Genomic DNA, 20,853 nt, shown 5'->3' with positions numbered 1-20,853 from the left:
GTTAATATGAGTCATATTTTGATCTAACACTAATCCTATTCTAGCAATATAGTCTCAACTGCGACACAAACAGATCATCAATGTGGTATACCAAACTTCGATATAGCTAGATAATCCTGTTGCTATATTTCGTGCGTCACATAACTCTTTTGGTTGTACACAGGAAGAGTGTGTGTAAGAGTCAAGCTGGTTTCTTTCTTCAAACGAAATATCTTTGTGGAACAAGCATACATACTTGATCAGTCATGGAGGAATTATATATTTCTAGAAAAATTTGATTTTGATTTGATGAATAATTCGCAGACGTTGAACATGAGTAGCTACGCTTTCCTGGAGTCGCACTCAATGATATTACTGTCACATGTCCAGTTCCATAAGGAGGTCACATTAAGGTTTATAGCCGGTGTTGACTGACGTAACTTCAGACATATATCTCGATCCTTTCCATGTCTTTAAAGGAAAACTCCGGCTTTTATACATTTGAACAACCATTAATTGGTTATACTTGGTACAGAGTTTCAAAATTGATAGTGATTGGGATAAGGACTTAGAATGTACTAGTCAAAACTTATAACAAAGCACAATGAACAAGGATGATGACATAGCAGCTTCACACTAAGAATGCATAAGTGGGGGCCCATGGAAACGAAATAAAAGAAGAAAGCATGCATAAGTTCTACACAGATGACCTTGTTCAGCAAAGTGGTATTATAATGAATTGCATTGCTACATTTCTGAAATATGTGAGCCTCCTATACTCTTATGGTGAGCCTCCACTCATGCATTCCTATGGTGAAGCTGCTATCTCTCATCATCTTTGTTTGGGGGTTTTCAGAATATTGGTTTCTGTGCTCAAGGACCGCAGTTAATTCCACAAATCTATACATGGAGCTGTCGATTTATGTACGGCATGATCTGATATATGGAAATCAACTGGACCTCCCCTTTAAACGATTTGTTGCTTCTGTGCTTAAAAGTGGAAACAAAAAGCTGCTCACGCACGTTCCAAACATTGCGGCATCGAAAAATGTCTCTTTCATAAATGCAGCATTTCGTCTTCACCGTCTGAATATCGAATAGTTAGAGTTTACACAAGAAAGATGAGCATCTTTGTCATAACAAATTTCACGTCTCGATAGAATAACATATAAAACCAAAAGCGCTTAACACATAGGAAATGTAGCAGTTATCATCGCTATTACCAAACTTCAACATTACACATAAAAAAGTTTTGTTTCGCCTTCCGTTATCACTGTCATTGAAATTGCGCCTTTTATGTTAATTTGTAAGTTTAGGTAAAATATAATCTACAAGATCGAAAGAATTGAAAGTATACACGAAGATATTTCATAACTCACGAAACGTAATAGAAGAGGTAATCAAAATGTTCCATACAGTTCCAAGAAGGAAGGTGCTCACTGAGTACTTCAAAACCATTATCATATATGTGAGAGACAAGAACTCGCTTGCTATGAGTGGTTATGATCGGCTACGGAGCAGAACTCTTTTTTATATATATTTTCCCATGGTAATCTCAACAAACGAAATCAACAAAATTATAATGATCTATGAAATGAATTCTCGTATTCCATTCACTGCGTAAAATTGAAGAAAAAAAAACCTCAAGGAATTTACAAAGGCTGTTCAAATCCAGTCGATGGATCATGCAAATAGCAAGTCATATAATAATGTTTGCCTCATTTTGCCAATTGAGAAGATGGCTGGATAGCCAATGCTCATGTGCACTATAATGTAGCTGATCTTCTATTAGGTCCAGTTGAATGTGAGGCGGGACCACTTAACCGGGTTATGCACCCTGCAGAGCTCTGATTTTTTACTAATGGTCACGTTTGTCTGCGTGAATATACAGAATAGCCTAACCTGCAGGGTAGTCGTGCAACTAATAACCTCAGAACTATAGTCTTCATAACTCTTCTGATGGAATATTCCACTATGTCCATCCCTCTTCAGTCAGCGTCTGTGGTCGCCTGACAGGTGAGATTCGGGACGCTCATGTGAATGCATTCTGAGTACTTTAATACATTTTCACTGATAACTGAACATGCCTGGGTACATTCCTGAAGAGGAAACTTCGGGAGAAAAATGAACTCATATCTTACGTTACCACAAATGTGTGACGTGAGTCTGACTTACAATGAAAATCATATCTCAGATACCATGGTTAGGTATACAAATATTAAAATGCACAGGGGAAAGAACTTTGATGGAGATGCAGAGCACTCCAGGGCATTGACAATGATGTAACATGCACGAGGCGTAGTCGAGTTTATGCTGCCTAACATTCTAAATACATTGTACCCGAAAGCGACCTGCATCTCCACTAACGTCACGAACTTAAGTCTGGGCATTATTTGTTTTATGAAATGAGGCTATGAACTATTTTTCTTTAACCTTCATGGGTAAATATCAGGTAGGTACATGTTAAACTCTCTCAAAATCCAAGATGTCCGAAGAAATGTTCAAAACACACTTAAAACGGACTTCGAACTTCTTTACAGTATACACGAAAAAGAAAAGTGATAGAGGGCACTTGTTTTACTGATTAATTGCGCACTGCTAAAATATGCAATTTTGACTTCAGTGAGCGTGATTACGGCAAGCCAGTCACGTGCGTATCTCTAAGCTGTCCTCAGTATACCGGTCATTAGTACGCGGTCAATGGTAAGAACTTATGCCCGCTGGGCATGTCAGGCACAATGAAAGTTTGGTCACGTGACTGCTCTTAGCCAATCATTTGATTAGGATCCATATTATCATTAATATTAAACAAACAATAAGAGATAACACAATATAATGAAAATATTCATAGTTTTTCCCAGTATAAACCACCGTTCATGACAGGACGTTCTTTACTAATTTTCAAGTTTCAAATACGTCCCTGAAAGACCATTGAAAGCACACAACGAACATACGGTACAAAGTTTGATTTATTGTCTTTTTAGTCAACTTTTTAGGACATACAACTACATTTAAATGAGTAGATTTTTACAAAGCTGGTTATTAATTTATCTCTTCTTTTTTTTGTCGTTCTGTTCTTTTCCACCGTTGGGTCCGTTCAGTCCGTCCTGACTCACGCGGGGCCGTGGGCCCTCCTTACGGCATATATTGGGCAGGGGCCTGGCTCTGCATGTAGCGAGTCCACCGATCTTGCCCGACGCTGTAAGAATGGAGCATAGAGGTGGTAGTATAACAGAAGTGATTGAGAGACAGACAGACAAACAGACAGAGAGAGGGAGAGTGGGAAGGAGAAAAACAAGAAGACATGGTGAGTTATTTATCGGAAATTTCTGGAACTGTATGAACAAGACTTTCCCATTTCCATCTTCTCTTTCCGCTTTGTTCCCTGTTGTACCTTTCCCATGTCTTTCTTTTCTTATGGAGTCTAAATACCTCAAAATATTCAAGCGGTAGAACGTATTTCGTGAAACAAGCAAAAACAAATTTAGTGGATGATATATATATATATATATATATATAAATATATATATATATATATATATATATATATATATATACATATATGTGAATTACAATTTCTGTAAGTCTGGAGCCTGTTTTGGAGAAACATCGTGTAGATAAGGAATTCCAGCAGTAAAGCGTGCGATTGAATGGGATGTAATATAGTTGAAAACGTTCAGGAGGTACGAATTGCCTTCCTTAAAATCGTGTGTCTCCTCAATAAAGTTATTAGGAGTATATAATATTTCCCTAAACCTGTATATGTTATGTGTGTGTATATAGCTGTATATATACCTTGCTGAAAAGAGCATAGTGTCCCATAGTGTGAAACACAATGTGAAACACAGTGAGAAATCTATACACACTGTTATATTCGAGCATTTTAATAATGCGAACATTCAGTGAAGAACCTCACCCTAGTGGAAAATAATCCTCATACTGTGTTTATTTCTAGAGTCTGTCTTACCGGTTGGACTTGCTGATGTCACAACACGTGTTGACGGAATTCGAGTTGATCCAAGTTGTGTAAAGTACTTCCTGCTCGTCGCACAAATGGCACTGACCAGTCCAGCTTGTCGTGGATTCACCATTACTGCTGCTCACAGTGAAGCCAAATGTCGGAAATGCGCAGGTGTTGTCTGCGAATCCCACCACCATGCTGTAGCCTGGGTGATAGAAATCATGATTATAAATGTATTGATAATTATGAATTTATAGATGATAACATCGATGCTGACAAAAAAAGAAGAAATACGCTAAATACTACTGTATGTGCTATCTTCATAAACATTGTCATTACTTTGTCTCTGTTTGTTTCATTTTATCCATCTGAGAGCATAGTATAGCCCATCTATACATCTGCACCATGCTGGTCATCCATGCTTTCCAGTTGGATGTGAGGCGGGACTACTTCACCGGGTTATGCAACCTGCTCTTTAAGACTGATAAATAATTAGTAACAAGCTATTTTTCTCGCAGTGAATAGAACACTATTTGTATTCTATATAATGATAACAACATGTAGCGACCAATAGTCATCTTGGGATGCGTACAAGAATGTGATTTCGGAAAGTAACGCGCCATAAATTCGATAATAATTGAATTCAATAGAATGCTTCAATCAGAGAGTACACTGTGCAACTGCGGCTTCTGGGCTTAACGAACTATTTTGGGCAGTTGAACTGCAACCAAGCAGAAAACAAACGTAATGGATTACAAATTGATGTTTTACAAAAGCATAATATATCCACGAAACATAATTCATGCCTCCGAAAATATGTTTTTCAACTATTTTACAACAACAGCACAGAACAATTAATATAAGATTAAAGAAAATACTTTTTTTTAAAGAAAACAAATTAACTCTCTTTATCCACACCTCATGACTATCTCTTTATTCACAAGGTGAAATCTGGCATTTAAATAAACGCAAAAAAAAGAGTGTATCTGCATGTGTTTTCTGAATGTTCATTATCTAGCCATGAGCACAACCCATTATAACTCATTATCTTTTAAGTGACAGGAACGGATAATCGAAGACTAATAGCATTCTACAGACCATGATGCTAAAACTGTCTTCCCAAGTATTAATTTGTTATTATTTTTTTTTTTATGCAAATGTTTCATCTATAATATGCAAATCTCTATGAGCATATCTTGTCCCTACTACGTCTACAATCTGATCAGTAGGCATCGCTGTTTTAAATGTGTGACTCCTAAGACTTCTATAGCAAATCAAATCTTCCTACCGTTTTGGCAGTAGTCGCCCGAGTAGCCGGTGCGACACTGGCACGTAAACATGGCCAAACCGTTCACACAAGTGCCGCCGTTCTGACAGGGGAGGCTGGAGCATTCGTTGATATCTGGCGGAAGAGGAAACGGCAGAATTAAGAGGAGAGGCATCTACTTCTTCAAACAGCAATAATTATAATGGTAATGATGATGATAATAATAATAATAATGATAATAATAATAGTAATAATAATGATAATAATAATAATAATAATAGTGGTAACAATAATGATAATAATGATATAATAATAATAGTAATAATAGTAATAATGACAATGATAATAATAACAACAACGACAGCGACGACGACAACAACAACAACAAACAAGCACCGGTTATATCCGATGGTTGCATGGTACAGTATGTCCGGCTCTCTCAAAAAATACAATTAGATTTCCGCATTGATAACTTTCAAAATGATTAAACAATCTGAATGTTATTTCAAGGTGTGAAACTATCACATCTTACCTACATCTTGCAAAGAATACGCATTCAATTTGGTTAAGTGGTCACAGGGAAATGTTGATCATTGTAAATCATGTCACGGGCCCGTTCTTCCAAGTTTAGCACTTGGATGCTCTTGGTATTTTGTAAGGTGTGAGCATAATGGACAAAGCTTCGAGGGAAAGCTTTCCTGACATGTTCTACAAAGATCTCAATTTCTCTGTGACCACTGAAGCAAATTGATTAGGATTTCCTGTAAGATGTCCTTAATTTATTACAAATTGCATTTTCATCCCCCATTTTTAAAGTTAATATATGCAGAAAGCCCTATCTTTTTTTTTGTTGGGGGGGGGGGTACATACGTTTTAAAGAATTTGACATTGAATGGTTATCAATGTGATGGATAAGAGCATTTAATATTAGATGTTAGAGGGCAGTAAGGCGACTACTATGTTCAGTCAGAACTGCACTAGGCCCATTAGCAAATAATATTGTGAGGATGCCTGTCTATCTTTGTATATACATGTATACGGGGGGGGGGGGGGGGGGGAGAAAACTATCGAACAACTTTTACCGTTTTCACAGTTCATTCCAGCAAATCCTGGAGGACAGCTGCATTCATAGTCAGCCCCATCGTTGGTGCAAGTAGCCCCGTTGACGCAAGGGTCACTTCGGCACGCGTCTAAAGCTGTAATTCAAGAGGAGAAAGGAGGTCGAAAAAGAGAGAAAGGGGGGGGGGGGTGGTAAACTTGGACGGAATACTCCATTGAACTGAATCTGTCACCAACAACCATGGCCACCAAACTGGTACAGGGAATTTACCCAAGATATACATATGGATTGAATGCAGCAATATTGGTAGAACACATCAGGAAAGTTTGAGAAAATGCTGACATTATTTTCCAAAGGTTTCGAATTTCTGCAATTTTGGTGAGGAGACCCCTGGATCAGAAAGCTACCACAGATCATGACATCACATATGAACTACAGTATAAAGAAAAAAAAGATCCTTGTAAAGATATAATTTTATATGAAAATGCACATTCCTTGGACTTGCAAGATACGGACAAATGTCAAGGGTAATAATATTCCCCGTGCTTTCTGAAAGAGATTAATCTAATAGTGCTCTTTCATTGTACGAGAAAAGAGAAAGAATGTCGAATATTCTTTGCATTTTCTATATATCGTAGTTCATATGTGATGTCATGATCTGTAGTAGTCTTCTGATCCAGCGGTCTTGTCACCAAAACTTCAAAAATTCATGATTTGTGAACGGATTGTCCCATTTTCAAACTATCACTGTTGTGTTCTGCTAACACTGCTGCACTTCTCCAATCCACATACATATTTGGGGTAAAGTCCCCTTTAATTGCACCTCTACACTATGAGTTCAACCAACTGACGGAGGAACGTATAGGATTCTACACATACATAGGCATTGTGTATGACGCCTGCTATTCATATTCAAAACACAATATTCATTAATCAACATAAAATACACAATCAACGTACTGCCGGCAACCCATTGCATGACTCTGATGGGAAATTTCGTTTTCAAAAAGGACATTCTGCATTACTTTTTGTTCTGAAATAGTTGTTTCAGGTCAGAGTCATTTAGAAATAGGTTCGTGGATGTTGTTTAAAATGATACTCTACGACAATGAATGCAATCAGATAATTTACATTTAAATACAAACAATTAGAATTTTGGTGCCATCTGTTATGATTATTATTTTAACGGCATGGTATTACTGTAATGGTAATCATCGTAAATTATACTTTTCTACGATGTTGAGCGGTAGCATTATCATGAGGCTTGATCAGACATCAATGCCGTTCTAAAATACAGGATATGACTTTGCAGTTGTCGTTGATTTTTTTTCCTCATAATAATCATGGTTATTATAGCTATTCTCCTCGATACAACTGCAACTGCTGGGCCTAATATTACCACAAGTAACCTAAATTATGATACCACTGTTACCGTTTTTCATTTTATATCATATGTAGGCCCAATGAAGGAAAGTAGAACAAAGGTGGAAGACGATTTCTGACCCGTCTCGGAACCAATTTTGGCCTTTATAATCTACACTTTTGTATTTCTTTCCTTTATAATCTCAAATTTGGATTCAGTTTGTAAGTATTTATCATAATTATTTTTATGTTGCTTTTGTACGTAACTTTGTATGTATTTTGTGTTGTTCACATGCAGGGCGCTTTTGTGAATTAGTTCTTTAATTGAAATGGCTAACTTGTGAAAAGAAAACGGAACGAATAAGAATAAGTAAATTAATAAATATGTGTAACATATTATTTTATCAATGTACATTTAGCAAATTCGAAATCTTTCAATTCGTGAGTGGCGTGCTGTGGATCGTACTTACACGTCTCGCAATTGGTTCCCGTCGCGTCATCAGGACACATGCAGGTGTACATTGCGATGCCATCGACACAGGTGCCTCCATTCTGACACGGATCACTCATACACTCGTCGATATCTGTCAAGAAGACAAAAATACGCTTGGAGTAAGGACAAGATAATTTTATAGCTTCAGAAGGACATATAGATATAATTTGTAGAAAGTTGTGAAGGTGAATAGATATTTTATCAAGCAAGTGAACGAAGTCAATCTTATCGAAGCCGAAGATGGTATTATACAACAGAAACATAAACTGTTTTCTATTCTAAAACATGTATTCAGAAATAACGCTATCGACAGAGATTTGGTGGCAGAGGAATGATCAAGGAGGGGGCCAGTTTGGCTGCACATCTCTTCGCTATACTTGCATATCAACATAACATAAAATATTCATTACTTGCGTATCAACATATTGCTACCATCTATTTTATTCATGAAACGTACATAGATTTCACAAAGAAGAAGAAAAATCCGTATTTTACTAACTGCTTAGAATATAAATCTAGTAAACTGATAGGCAAAGCAATATGAAGGGTTGAGCAAGAAATGTAGGAACAAAAAGATGGATAAAAATGTTGGCATTGCCAGGAAATTTGATGATCAGAATTATGATGTGCATTAGTTTCATACTTCTGTGACAAAGCGTTCGTTCGTTGAGTCTTTCAAAGCCAGGAAATCTTGATGATGCAAAAATTAAAAAAGGATCTATATCATTAACTATAATAATTCAACTGCGAATGTATTGTGGAGTTGGAATAACTGAAAAAAACAAACTTACTCATGTCGCAAACTGTTCCAGTAAATCCAGGTGCACAGATACATTCGAAGCTGTTAATTTGGTTCATGCACTCTCCTCCGTTTTGGCAAGGGGTACTTGCACATTCGTCAATATCTGAACAGTCAAAAAACAAACAAACAAACAAACAAACAAACAAACAAACAAACAAACAAACGTGAGAACAGAGTAGCATAAGTATTGATCAGACATGTTCAATGGGAATATGAGGACCATGGACAATCCTCATCAATGAATTCCAGATTTATACAATCATGGCCGATGATTGTTAATGCTTGCTGTAATTATATCCCAATTTTGAATGCTACCCTATCACAATCGCACTAATGGCTGCATTTCTCTAGTTTTGGTTTCCAGATAGATAATAGGATGAATAGAAGAAAACTGCATTGCTGAAATCACCCAATCATTTTATTTTCGTATATAGTAATCCAAGGCAATATACATAAAGCTTACATAAGTGTGCATAATATTCTAAGGAACTTAGAATGGCTTCGGCAAAACATGGATACAATAATGATAATAATATCAATTTTGTTTCTCGATATATAAACAAGTTAGCAAATACAATATTTTTTTTTTCAACTCTATATCATGAGAAAGAGAAATTCACAAGAGAAGCATAGCTCGTAAATTTTGTGAATTACTGTCGGAGATGAGGGCATCTCAAGATCCGTAAAGGACTCCATGTATACAAATCTTGATATCATGACGTCAGGCGAAACAGACAAAAGGAAAGAAGACTATATATGACAAAGACAAGAACGAAAGCAAGGAAGGTTGTATAACTGTATCCATATCTTATGTTATCCTTCATAGTCACATCCTGCGCAATAGCTTTATGATGTACATCTGTATGAAATTGTAAGGTACAAGTCAAATGTCTCCTACAAATTTGCTGCGATAAATAATTGAATTATGTCTTAAGAATCGAAATAACATTCTGAACTGCAAAATACGCACGAATGCGTTTTCTCTCTCCTTTTTGGTAATATTATCACCCCTTGACCTCCTAACCTCAATTCATACTTGGAAATACAATTCGTGTATGGGAAGATTTCGGCAACTATATGACATTGCCATGATTTTGTGTCAATGACTATCTACATACATACAGTGTATGTCATCATTCTTACTAAACTAATTAAATTGGGCATTCCTAGCTGCAGTCATTGCATCGCCGGGAAAAGGGAGGATTGTATCGGATGATACAATCTTTGGTCTTAGAACGTCTGGAATATCCACAAAAACTTTATCACCTCCTTTAGAATTAATTTTAACAAAGACCTTGGGCAGGTATGAACTAAATCCACCTATTAAAGTTTTCCCCTGAATCGTGTCAAAGTGTGCATACTGATAGCCAGACAACCATAAAAATTCTAGGGTCTAGGGCAATTACCACCTGGGCAATTAACCTGGACCCTTCCCATGGCCCTAATCCTAATCCTAATTCTGAACCTAATCCTAATCTTAACACTACTGAAACTCCTAACCCTAAACCTAACCCTAACCCTAATCTTTACTCTAACCTTACCACTAACCCGTATTTAGCCGGGGGGTAATTGCCCTCTGAGGGTAATTGCCCGGATACGAAATTCTAGCCTCATCTAACCTTTGAGGACAGAAGCATTTTATCTACGAAGTTGAGTCAGCCGCAATAAGGATTGTAAACATACCGGTCGAGCAATAAGTGTCAGTGTATCCGGGTGCACAGGTGCAAGTAAAACCATTCACTTCGTCATTGCACGTAGCGCCGTTCATGCAAGGGGAACTGTCGCACTCGTTGATTTCTGTAAGGCGGAGGAAAAGAAAGTCCATGCAGTGCGTGAGTGAACACAACTATTGTAGGGAAAAACAATATCTTATAATTCTTTAATCTACAGACGTGTACACACATAATAAATAACACACACATACACGCATAGACGCATATACACGCATACATACACATCAAGGACGCAGCACCATATATTGTTCCCCCATTGACTTATATCTTTGATTTGTCATTGGAAATGGGCCAATTCCCAGATGCACTTAAGATTGCAAAAGTGACGCCTTTGTTCAAGAAAGGTTCGAAAGATGACCCAGGTAATTACAGACCTATTTCAGTTCTGCCAGTAATTGCAATAATTTTCGAGAAATTAGTCAATGGTCGTCTAATGGACTTTTTGGCGTCCACTAAAATTTTGTACAGACACCAGTATGGATTTCGTAAGAAATACAGTACAAAATTATCATTAATCAATTTGGTTAATACATTAATACACTCAAATGATAAAGGTGAAATAACCCTTGGTATCTTACGAGTATAGATCTCAAAAAGGTGTTTGACACAATCAATCATCGCATCCTTTCAGCGAAATTAGAATATTATGGCATAAGAGGCATTGTGTTGCAGTGGTTCCAAAATTACCTCTCAAACCGATCGCAGATATTGTGCTACAAGAATGAAGTATCCAGTAGTAGAACGATCACATGTGGAGTACCACAAGGATCAGTGCTGGGACCCACACTGTTCCTATTATACATTAATGATTTACCTAGCTCATCTATTTTCAGTTCAGACTATTCGCTGACGATTCAAACATTTTTCATACCTTTCCCAAAGGTACAAAAGAAATTGATATGAATGACGTAAATGGAAAATTGAATGAGGTACAGAAATGGTGTATTGTGAATAAATTAACTATTAACTTGAAGAAAACAAATTATATGATTATTAAAGGACCAAAACAACCAATTGCAATTAAAGGTGTGTTAACAGTCTCTGAAACGGTTATAGAAAGAGTAAATGTAGCATCTTTTGTAGAAATCCAAATTGATGAGACCTTGATGTGGAAGGATCAGATTAAATGTATCAACAAATGCATTAGGCGCAAAATTGGCTTAATTTTCAAGTTAAGATACTTTCTTCCAAGGCATGTTCTCATGCTTTTATATAAATTCTTTATACAATCGCATAATTATACTTTATGGAATTGAAGTATGGGGAAGTACCTACAGAAGCCACTTAAATTGTATATTTTTAGCACAAAAAATGGCTGTGAGAGCAATTACATTTTCCCCCTTAAGAACAAGTTCTAGGCCATTATTCACCAGTCTAGGAGTGTTAGATGTTTTTGACCTGCATAAGCTTGCAGCGTCAACCTTTGTATATGATCTACACAAGGGACATTTACCACATTCTGTAACGCAATATTATGAGCCAATGAATCATGCATACAGGACTAGAGGCAAAGATCATTCCATGCTTAGACTTCCGAAATGTAAAACGACACATGGTACATTTTTTTATATCTTTTGTCGGATCAAAGTTTTGGAATAGTTTGCCCCAAAATATTCAAGAGGAAAGAACAAGAACTTCAGTTCGAAGAAACCTAAAAAGTCACTTTTAAATGAAGTTTAGTGATGAAAAGGATATTCAGTGTTTAGTTTAATGTACTTCTATAGTACAGTTACTTTAAAAGAGTAGACCTTGCAATAAGCAGCTTAGATATACATGTAGCTATAATGGGAGAACCATTCTCGACTAGCACTTGTACTAACCTTTGGTTCCCCCTTTAACAACATTATCTTCTGTTTTTCTATTATTTTTTTTTTCAGAACCTTTGTCTATGCATATATGTCTACATTACATACTTATTCATTCTCTTTGCCTTTTCAGTTATAAATGTATCACAACGAAACTAAATCTATTATACCACATGTATTCTCATATATAAGGTAAATATAAGTATGTAAAATATATGCTTGCATAGCTGTAAGAACCTTGTACAAAATCATTGTATTCTCATAAAAAAATTCATGTTATTGTATCTTACCCTATGGAATTTCATGTTATCATGTTAGCATATTCACATGTATGTTGTTAATAGACTCAACTAAACTCAACATTCTTGGGTCCTACATACATACACACATACACATATACATACATACATACATACATACATACATACATAGAGACCTCTAGTGCCTAGCAGACTAAACCTGCACAGCACCATCCGGTTTCGGATACCGTACAGACGAATAACATTGGACAAATCCTCGGAGGGTGGAATGGTTTACTGTGCTGGCAACATTCACATAAATAATATGTGCAACACGAAGCAAAACTAAATCAATGCAAAACCAACATTTATAGTAACTAACGTACCTGTTTCACAGTTTGTTCCAGTGTAGCCGGGCGGGCATAAACAGTTGTATGAATTTACACCATCCATGCAAGTGCCTCCATTCATGCACGGATCCGAGCTGCACTCGTCGATATCTGTTGAACACAATAGACCAGTTCGTAATTCCACTCTGCGCATGAGCAGAAAAGGGTCATTTGTACCAACAGACATGTTTGTTTGTTAATTTTTAAATTGTTACTGTGGGCAAGCTTATGTATTGTGCCACTTTGATAAAGAGTGAAGTGCCTAACCAACTGAGGAAAAAGAAAGGTCATTTGTAACAATGTGTATACATGAGCTAATTACGAACTGGCCTATTCACTCGAGAGTTACATAAAACTTAAAAATATCCTCACATATGGGTGTGATTTTTTTTATTCAATTTGTTTCCCTCTACAAATGGAATTTGTAAGATCGCGACTGTTGATCTATAATTTTAGCAAAGGCCAAGGCAACCAGGGATAGCCTGGTGGTAGCGTCGCCGCTCGGAAAGCAGTAGATGACAGGTTCGAGTCCCGTGGTTTCTTTTTCCCGGCATGTTTGCTAAAGCTACAGATCAGCAGTTGCGATCTTACAGATTTCATCTGTAGAGGGAAACATTTAAGAAAATCCACACTTCGACCTTCACCCCTTTGCTAAATGATATCTTGCTTTAAATATCCTGAAATAGTTTGAAATTTTCAATTTGGGAGCAATATTCAGGTGCACAGTTAAAAGAGTGATTGGAAAAGCAAGCAATTAAACAAAGGGACATATCGGTATGGTTTGGCCTTGCTACTGCTATTTCCACTGACGCCTAATTCGATGTGAAATATAGTGATGTCATAACTAGAAAGCAACAGAGACTTGAATATCTATTGGGTTAATAGATACAGACTAACAAAGTTTTGTGTAAAGATACATCCGTCTTCGATATGAAACATACTCTTTTGTTTGTTGCATCTCCATTTTTACATGAGTAAAAACTTATATGCCTATTCTTGTCACTTCCTAATCTACAACGATTCCAGGATTTATGTTGAACGTGTACATGATTACATGCAAATGCATATGGATAGACGGATAAATACTTACTTATATGACAGTTGACGCCAGTGTATCCAGGATTGCAAACGCAGACGTATATGTCTATTCCATCCACGCATATACCATACACGCAAGGACCGCTCGCGCATTGATTGGTTTCTTCAGAAATATTATGAAAGAAGATTACAAGAAAAACAGTGAAGAAATCACGTCAAGAATGTCAACGTACATTATATGACAGGAAAATGTGATAATCCCTCTTAGTATCTCATTTATGTCATTATTACTTTTGATGCGTTTACCGCCAAAATGTGCCTTTTTGACATTCTTACCTTCCCGTGAACTCAAATCACTACAACCTGAACCATCCAAAACAAACCTCCTTGGTAAGCCTGACCTCTAGAGAGGTACATGGTGTAGGCTTTTACGCTCTATTATCAACCTACATAGCTTACTTTAAAAAATGAATTAAAAAATGAAAACTTTAAAAAAAAAAGGACATCGAAGGACACCGCACGATTTCTCAGATAATGATTCCTTTTGAGTGTCCCGACGCAGCAAAAAAAAAAAAAAGGGTGTTCGAATTGTATTTCGTTAAACTATCTTGCAAATGTAAGCTATTACACTCGGCTGCATACCATCGAATATTATGCTTATTTTAACAGAATATGCTATGATGTTAGAAAAAAAAATCGGAATTTTTGAAGTAAATACGTGTTAACATCACCGGGCGTTAGTCGATATTATGAAACTTGTGAAAATTTCATGTAGAAGTAATGAGATGATAATTGAATGGTGGAAACCACACAAAGACAATAAGGAAACTCGAAGTAGATAGCAAGTCCACAACGTTAACGATCTTTTCATTGAAACCTGTGAGGGTTTATCATGGGGGGAGGGGGGGGGGGGACTACTTCAACTTGTCTTTTAAATGATAAGTGTTGATCGAATCAAATTGTAATCATTACGAGTACCGTACACTGAAAACCCTCAAAACTTAAATTGGTCTGCCATCATTATGCTGGACTTGCATATCATAGTCCCTGATGACGGACTAACGAAGAATGATGAGCTGGACTAGTTTCAACAAGACGTCAGCTGATACTTGAGGAAGTGATGAACAAATTCTCTTGTATTCACATGTCTCCAGTATTGTACACCTTTCACTATTAGTGATCCTGTATAAAATGAGCACTCGTAAACTTACCGTTTTCACATCTATTTCCTGTGAAGTCCAACGCGCACATGCAGGTAAACCCGTTAATGCCATCAATGCACGTTCCTCCATTCATACACGGATCCGACATACACTCGTCGATATCTGTATAAAATGATACGGGATTCTAATGAGCGGGGTATTGGAAGAGCTTAATTGTCGAAATATTGTCTCAACTGTCCAAGAATCTTTTGTCTCTTGAGAAATACTGTGAAATTCTCTTTCTCTTTCTTTTTATTTGTTGTTTTTTATTGCATTGCTCAATAAAAGTTTATCGTTGATCATTGTTACCTGTGAAGATTAAGCAAGCAGATTTTAATGCAAACTCTTTTTCAACTTTTAAAAACACTGAAAGTTAGACTTGTAAATATTGCGTGGCGAAGCTAATATCATACGCGAAGACAGCCGAAGTACCACTGACCCTCGACATTCCCGACCCCAGGTCCACCCGCAGCCCCCCCCCCCCCCCCTTGTCCCCCGACACACACACACACACACACACACACCCACACTAAAACGTGCAATATACAATAAGCAGTAGCTGTTAATCTAGTCGTATAGCAATCTGTGATTAGTTGGCATCTGATTGCCGACCAAAAGTTACTCGGCAGGGCTGAAAAGTTCTCTTTTAAGAATTGGATTTGGATGACCCGTGCGATATTCAGATATATTTGCTAGGATTGTATCCAACAGAAACATTAGTGACTCTAACAGGTCATCTTTGTCAGACAGAATTTCCTTTAGCGTCAGTGATGAATTTAGTCTAAGCTTTCTCTCTTCTTAGACGAAGTTATGAGCATTATGATATTTCAAATGACTGAGGTGGTAATGACCAAGGACATTCTGATTCAGAACGTATGCTCAGGGGAGATCAAACGTCGCGGAATGTGCCATGCATTGTTTGTCTCTACATGCAAAACATGCTTCAGTGATAAGCAATCGTAGTGACCAAAGTCCTCATCTATAGGCAGTTTCCTTTAGTTATAGGTGAAATAAAATGGAAGTGGACCAAAATCAGTACAATTCATTGTTGTAAGACTTGAGCTGACGTATAGACTGCCGTCAAATAAAAGCAGCAATGCGAAAAAAAAAGGGTCATCATGGTAAAGATTACTCAATATGGATTGACACTTACTTGTTTGGCACCTATCTCCCGCAAATCCAGGCAAGCAAGAGCAGTTAAAATCGTTGACTAGATCGGTGCAAGATCCACCATTTTCGCATGGAGATGGCATGCATTCGTTGATTTCTGCATCAAAAAGGGATTAAAAGACTTTTATCATTATGAAAGCTACAATATTCGTCCGAGAGTGGTTAATACGGGCTCCCCTAGGGACATGGTCACCCGTTGATAACATGGGAAAGAGAGCAGCCTAGGCCGGTTAACATTGTAAGAAGTTTGCGCTGGATGTACGTAATTGGTACCCTATATGTACCCATTCTACTAAACTTCTTACAAATGTTTGACGCGCACTATGACTTGGTTTCTCCCCTTTCGGAACGTTCTCATAGGCATTGATAGCTAGATGGCAACAGCCCATTCCTGTTTTATGTGAAATAGTAATTTTGTGAATGAAATCCTTTTGAGTAATATTGGTCCACAAAGGTTTTCATCAATAACCAGTGTAACGTGCTATTGGCATCTGCCTCATGTCGTGACTTTGATCGAACTTACAGCGACAGATACGTTTAGTGAACACACTGTTCTTTTTTGTTACAGATTCGTAACATTTTCATTTGATTTTGAAGGATTTAAAGCAAACATGCCATGCACTATTACTGGCCAAAATTGATATCATGGATTCCTCGATGCTCCCCCCCCCCAAAAAAAAAGATAAATAAAAAATAAAAAAGATTACCTGATACTTCAAAATCCATGGATTTGAAAGACATCATTTTGTTCACTATTCCAGTCACAGGCAAGAACAAACAACTACGGAAAACAATGCCTAAAACCTTTGTTTGTCGTTTGCGCAGGACTAGGGGAGAGATAGAGGAGGTAACAGAGTGGAAGCCGGCTTTTATGATTTTTCAGTCTTCTTATAAAAGCTGCTAAATGACTTCAATATGATAACAAATGAGTAAGAATGTAGCATGTGATAACACATATCTACCAAAGGCATGCGATTTTTTTATTCAGTGGAAAATTGCAATTGATTTGATTTTGTTTTGATTTGATTTGATATGACTTGATTCATTCTCTGCATGGCATTGCTTTACTTATACATCAATCAATTCCAAGCAATTCATTAACATTGTTATATACAATATGTCATTGCAGAGTGTGGCTATTCTATCAGCAGATCGTTAACAGACCGTGGCAAACCTTTGCAAACAGTAACTGGAAGAAAAAAAAAACATTTATAACAACATCACTAATACAGTTACATATCGACATGGGATACTTGCCAGTTTCGCAGTTTGAGCCAGAATATCCCGCTGGACACATGCAGCTGTAATCGAAAAAGCCGTCTAGACATGTGCCTCCATTCTGACAGGGGTTCGTCTCAAAGCACGAGTCGATATCTACAGAACATGAGAACAAAAATTCATCAATACCTTTACATTTATCAATCAAGTCCCCCCCCCCCCCACAAAAAAAAAATACAAAGGTACGTTCCGCAACGATAACTTTAAAAATAGTGAATCAATCCAAACACAATTTCAGGGTATGAAATTATATCTCATTGCCCACATCTTACAGAAAACCCCATTTAATTTGCTTGAGTGGTCAAAGAGAAATGAGGAATTTTGTAGATCATATCTGGAATCTCTTCCCTCCAAGTTCTGTCTATTGGGTTCACACATAAAATAAGCAGTTCCAAGAGCATCCAAGTGCTAAACTTGAAAGAATCAGACTCATGACATGCTTTACAACAATCCATATTTCTATGTGACCGCTTAACCAAACTGAATGGAGTTTTCTGCAAAGTAGAACTAATATGTTATATTTCAATTCAATTCAGTTCAATTCAATCATAGTTTATTTCCAATCAACGAAAATCAAAACATAGTACAAAGTATACATGTCATGAAATAATATTGTTCAAACATTTGCAAAAGATTCATGTAGTATCCGAGATAAATTATATAACAACATATATAAAATTCAAGACTCTGAGGTAGTATTAAGATATTTTAATCATACTGGGTGTTATCAATGCGAAAATCCGATTGTAATCTTTCTTGGGGGACATACTGTACAATGGAAGACTGCGGTCATTTTGTATCGAAAGGTTGCATAAAATATACACGTAATGAAATCGCTGTTTAAATGCACTAGATTATAATGCGCACAAGTATGTATTTCTTTTTTTTTTGTCCAAACCAAAATAACTTCTGGGCAATTGACAGTTTTGAGAACGGGGCAAATTTTGGATGCTCAGCGTTCAAAAGAGAAGAGACTACACCTGGCCATGGCATGCTGTAACACAGTGGTGGACACAATTCAGTGGGTGTTATTCACTTAGTCCCAGATGTGTCCTTTCAAGCAAACACCTTTGCATGTCATAGGTGCAGAGAAGGTGGTGATGAATTATAACTGAACAATAATTTCCGTCCAGTGGTGAGATTATTGCCCATTTGAATTGTTTTCTTTTTTTAAAATACATCTACAATTTGAAAGAGACGGATACCCGAATACTGCATTGCCTTGATTGAATATTTAAACATGTTAAAAGATAGAGATTAAGTATTATAAAAAAACAAACAATGACTGTGATAGACTCACCGGCAATATATGTGATATTCCATCCCCGTAGATCAATGTTCCTGTCCGTATTCCAATTGATCCAGAGTTGATTACCATTGATGACGATCTGGGTTGAGGGCAGCATGGAAATATCTCCCTGAAGCAGATTATCAATTAATGTCAGATCTATGGTGGAGCCTTCGCCATATTCAAGCACGTCCTTGTTCAATTCGCTGACGAAGTCCTGGATGGTCAGATTAATGGAGGTGGCGGTAGGAACTCTGACGAGGTAATAGCAATCAGAGCCACTGTCGTAATTATTAGGGTAATTTGGAGAGGTGAGCTCGCCAGATGAGGTATAACTGTTGTAACCACAGCCAACTTCCAAGTTAAGAGTATTGTTTGAAAGAGAACAAAATGACAGAAATAAGTTAACTTGAATGCATATACATACCTGCACCAACGATGAAGACTATACATCTGAGCAACCATCCGCATATAATGTAAATAAAAGAATGAATACAATCATTCAAGAAAACGAGCCTATATGTGAAGCACACATAATAATGATAATGATTATCACAAGTTACTTGAGTGTATCTCCTCTAATAGACCGACCATAATTTCCACGTTTTCCAGTGCAATGCCATTTATTAGCCATATAGCTACATAAAAAGTTATGCTCAGTTGTAGCCCTTGTTAATCATGTAAGTATACTTTAGCAATAGTTGACAGATAAGCTCACAGCAGAACTTTGGTTTGGGAGATTTTTGTGGGCGTATCCGAGTAAAATGAAGAAAAAATAGAAAATTACATTATGAACCGTATTTAGGCATCTGTTTCGCCATATAATTTTGAGGGTATCGTGAGTCAACACGAGTCAACATGCATTTGCACAGCATTGTCCCTTTCATGACATGTACATAAAACGATTTACATGTCGATATGTTTATTGTTAATAGCCGTGATAGCAGAATGAACATTACAGATCGAAAATATCACTGCAACTAAAAGAAAGAAGGAGCAATGATTGACAGGCGACCACATGAATAACCACTAGAGGTAGTACATTCTCACTGCAGTTCAGCAGGTCAGGTCATGCTCTTTCGTACGTACTGTTGATATCCAGCTCGCAGTTGTGTCCGTGATATTCATCCAGGCAGAGACATATGTGGCTACCATCGTACTCCCGGCAGGTGGCGCCATTCTGACAAGGGTCACTGTCGCATTCCCCTAATATAAGTAAAGGCAAAACAGAAACAACAACAAAACAAAACAAAACGTTTAAAGCTGAGCAGACTTGAAGGGGGTCCCAACAGGTATTAGGGCATCTTCGTTCACCGAAATAAACTGGCTGGTGGATAGTGGTTGCCGATGATTTCTCATATCGTCGTCAGAAAAGGTTGTGTTCACATGTAACCATTTTATTCATGTACGGGTGTGATATGAGTCATCCACCTTTAGACCAATTGTAAAGTTGAACATAGTCAATAACAATTATTTGCTTTTTGGCTTAGGGCTGGGACACTATCATTTTAGATTCTGGCTTAAAGTAAGGTATCCTGTATGTTACTAGCTAGGTCAATCAACTCTTTACCTGGGGCCATCTTCCTCGTCAAGCTTAGCTTATGATGATGGTCCCCTGCATTTCATTTTTATCATTTCCTATTGCTTCCTTTCATATATGATATTCGTTCTTGAAAAAAAGAAAATGTATGTAAGATCCAAACGTTACGAATATTAGCTGTGTAAATGACTATGTAAGTATTTTGTTGATTTGTTGATTTGTATTGATTTTGAAATGCAGAAATAAA

At 37.1% G+C, this 20,853-nt stretch overlaps 1 protein-coding gene across 1 annotated transcript; it reads right to left on the bottom strand.

Annotated features, from left to right (window-relative positions):
- Nucleotides 1-5,214: 5,214 nt before the first annotated feature.
- Nucleotides 5,215-20,646, bottom strand: LOC139738065 (uncharacterized). Its single transcript, XM_071648726.1, has 10 exons — nucleotides 20,637-20,646; nucleotides 20,156-20,272; nucleotides 19,154-19,420; nucleotides 17,758-17,907; nucleotides 15,340-15,453; nucleotides 13,088-13,201; nucleotides 8,914-9,027; nucleotides 8,100-8,213; nucleotides 6,290-6,403; nucleotides 5,215-5,342 (listed from the first exon to the last, which is right to left on the bottom strand). The coding sequence occupies exons 1-10, from the start codon at nucleotides 20,644-20,646 to the stop codon at nucleotides 5,215-5,217; spliced, it is 1,242 nt and encodes a 413-aa protein (XP_071504827.1).
- Nucleotides 20,647-20,853: the final 207 nt, after the last annotated feature.

The sequence above is a fragment of the Diadema antillarum genome, unplaced genomic scaffold (assembly GCF_040938485.1).
Source record: "Diadema antillarum isolate AM-2024a unplaced genomic scaffold, OU_Dant_1.0 seq00000720_RagTag, whole genome shotgun sequence".
NCBI classification, from domain to species: Eukaryota; Metazoa; Echinodermata; class Echinoidea; order Diadematoida; family Diadematidae; genus Diadema; species Diadema antillarum.
Note: the sequence above shows the minus strand (reverse complement) of the source record. Positions and strands in the feature narration are given on the sequence as shown.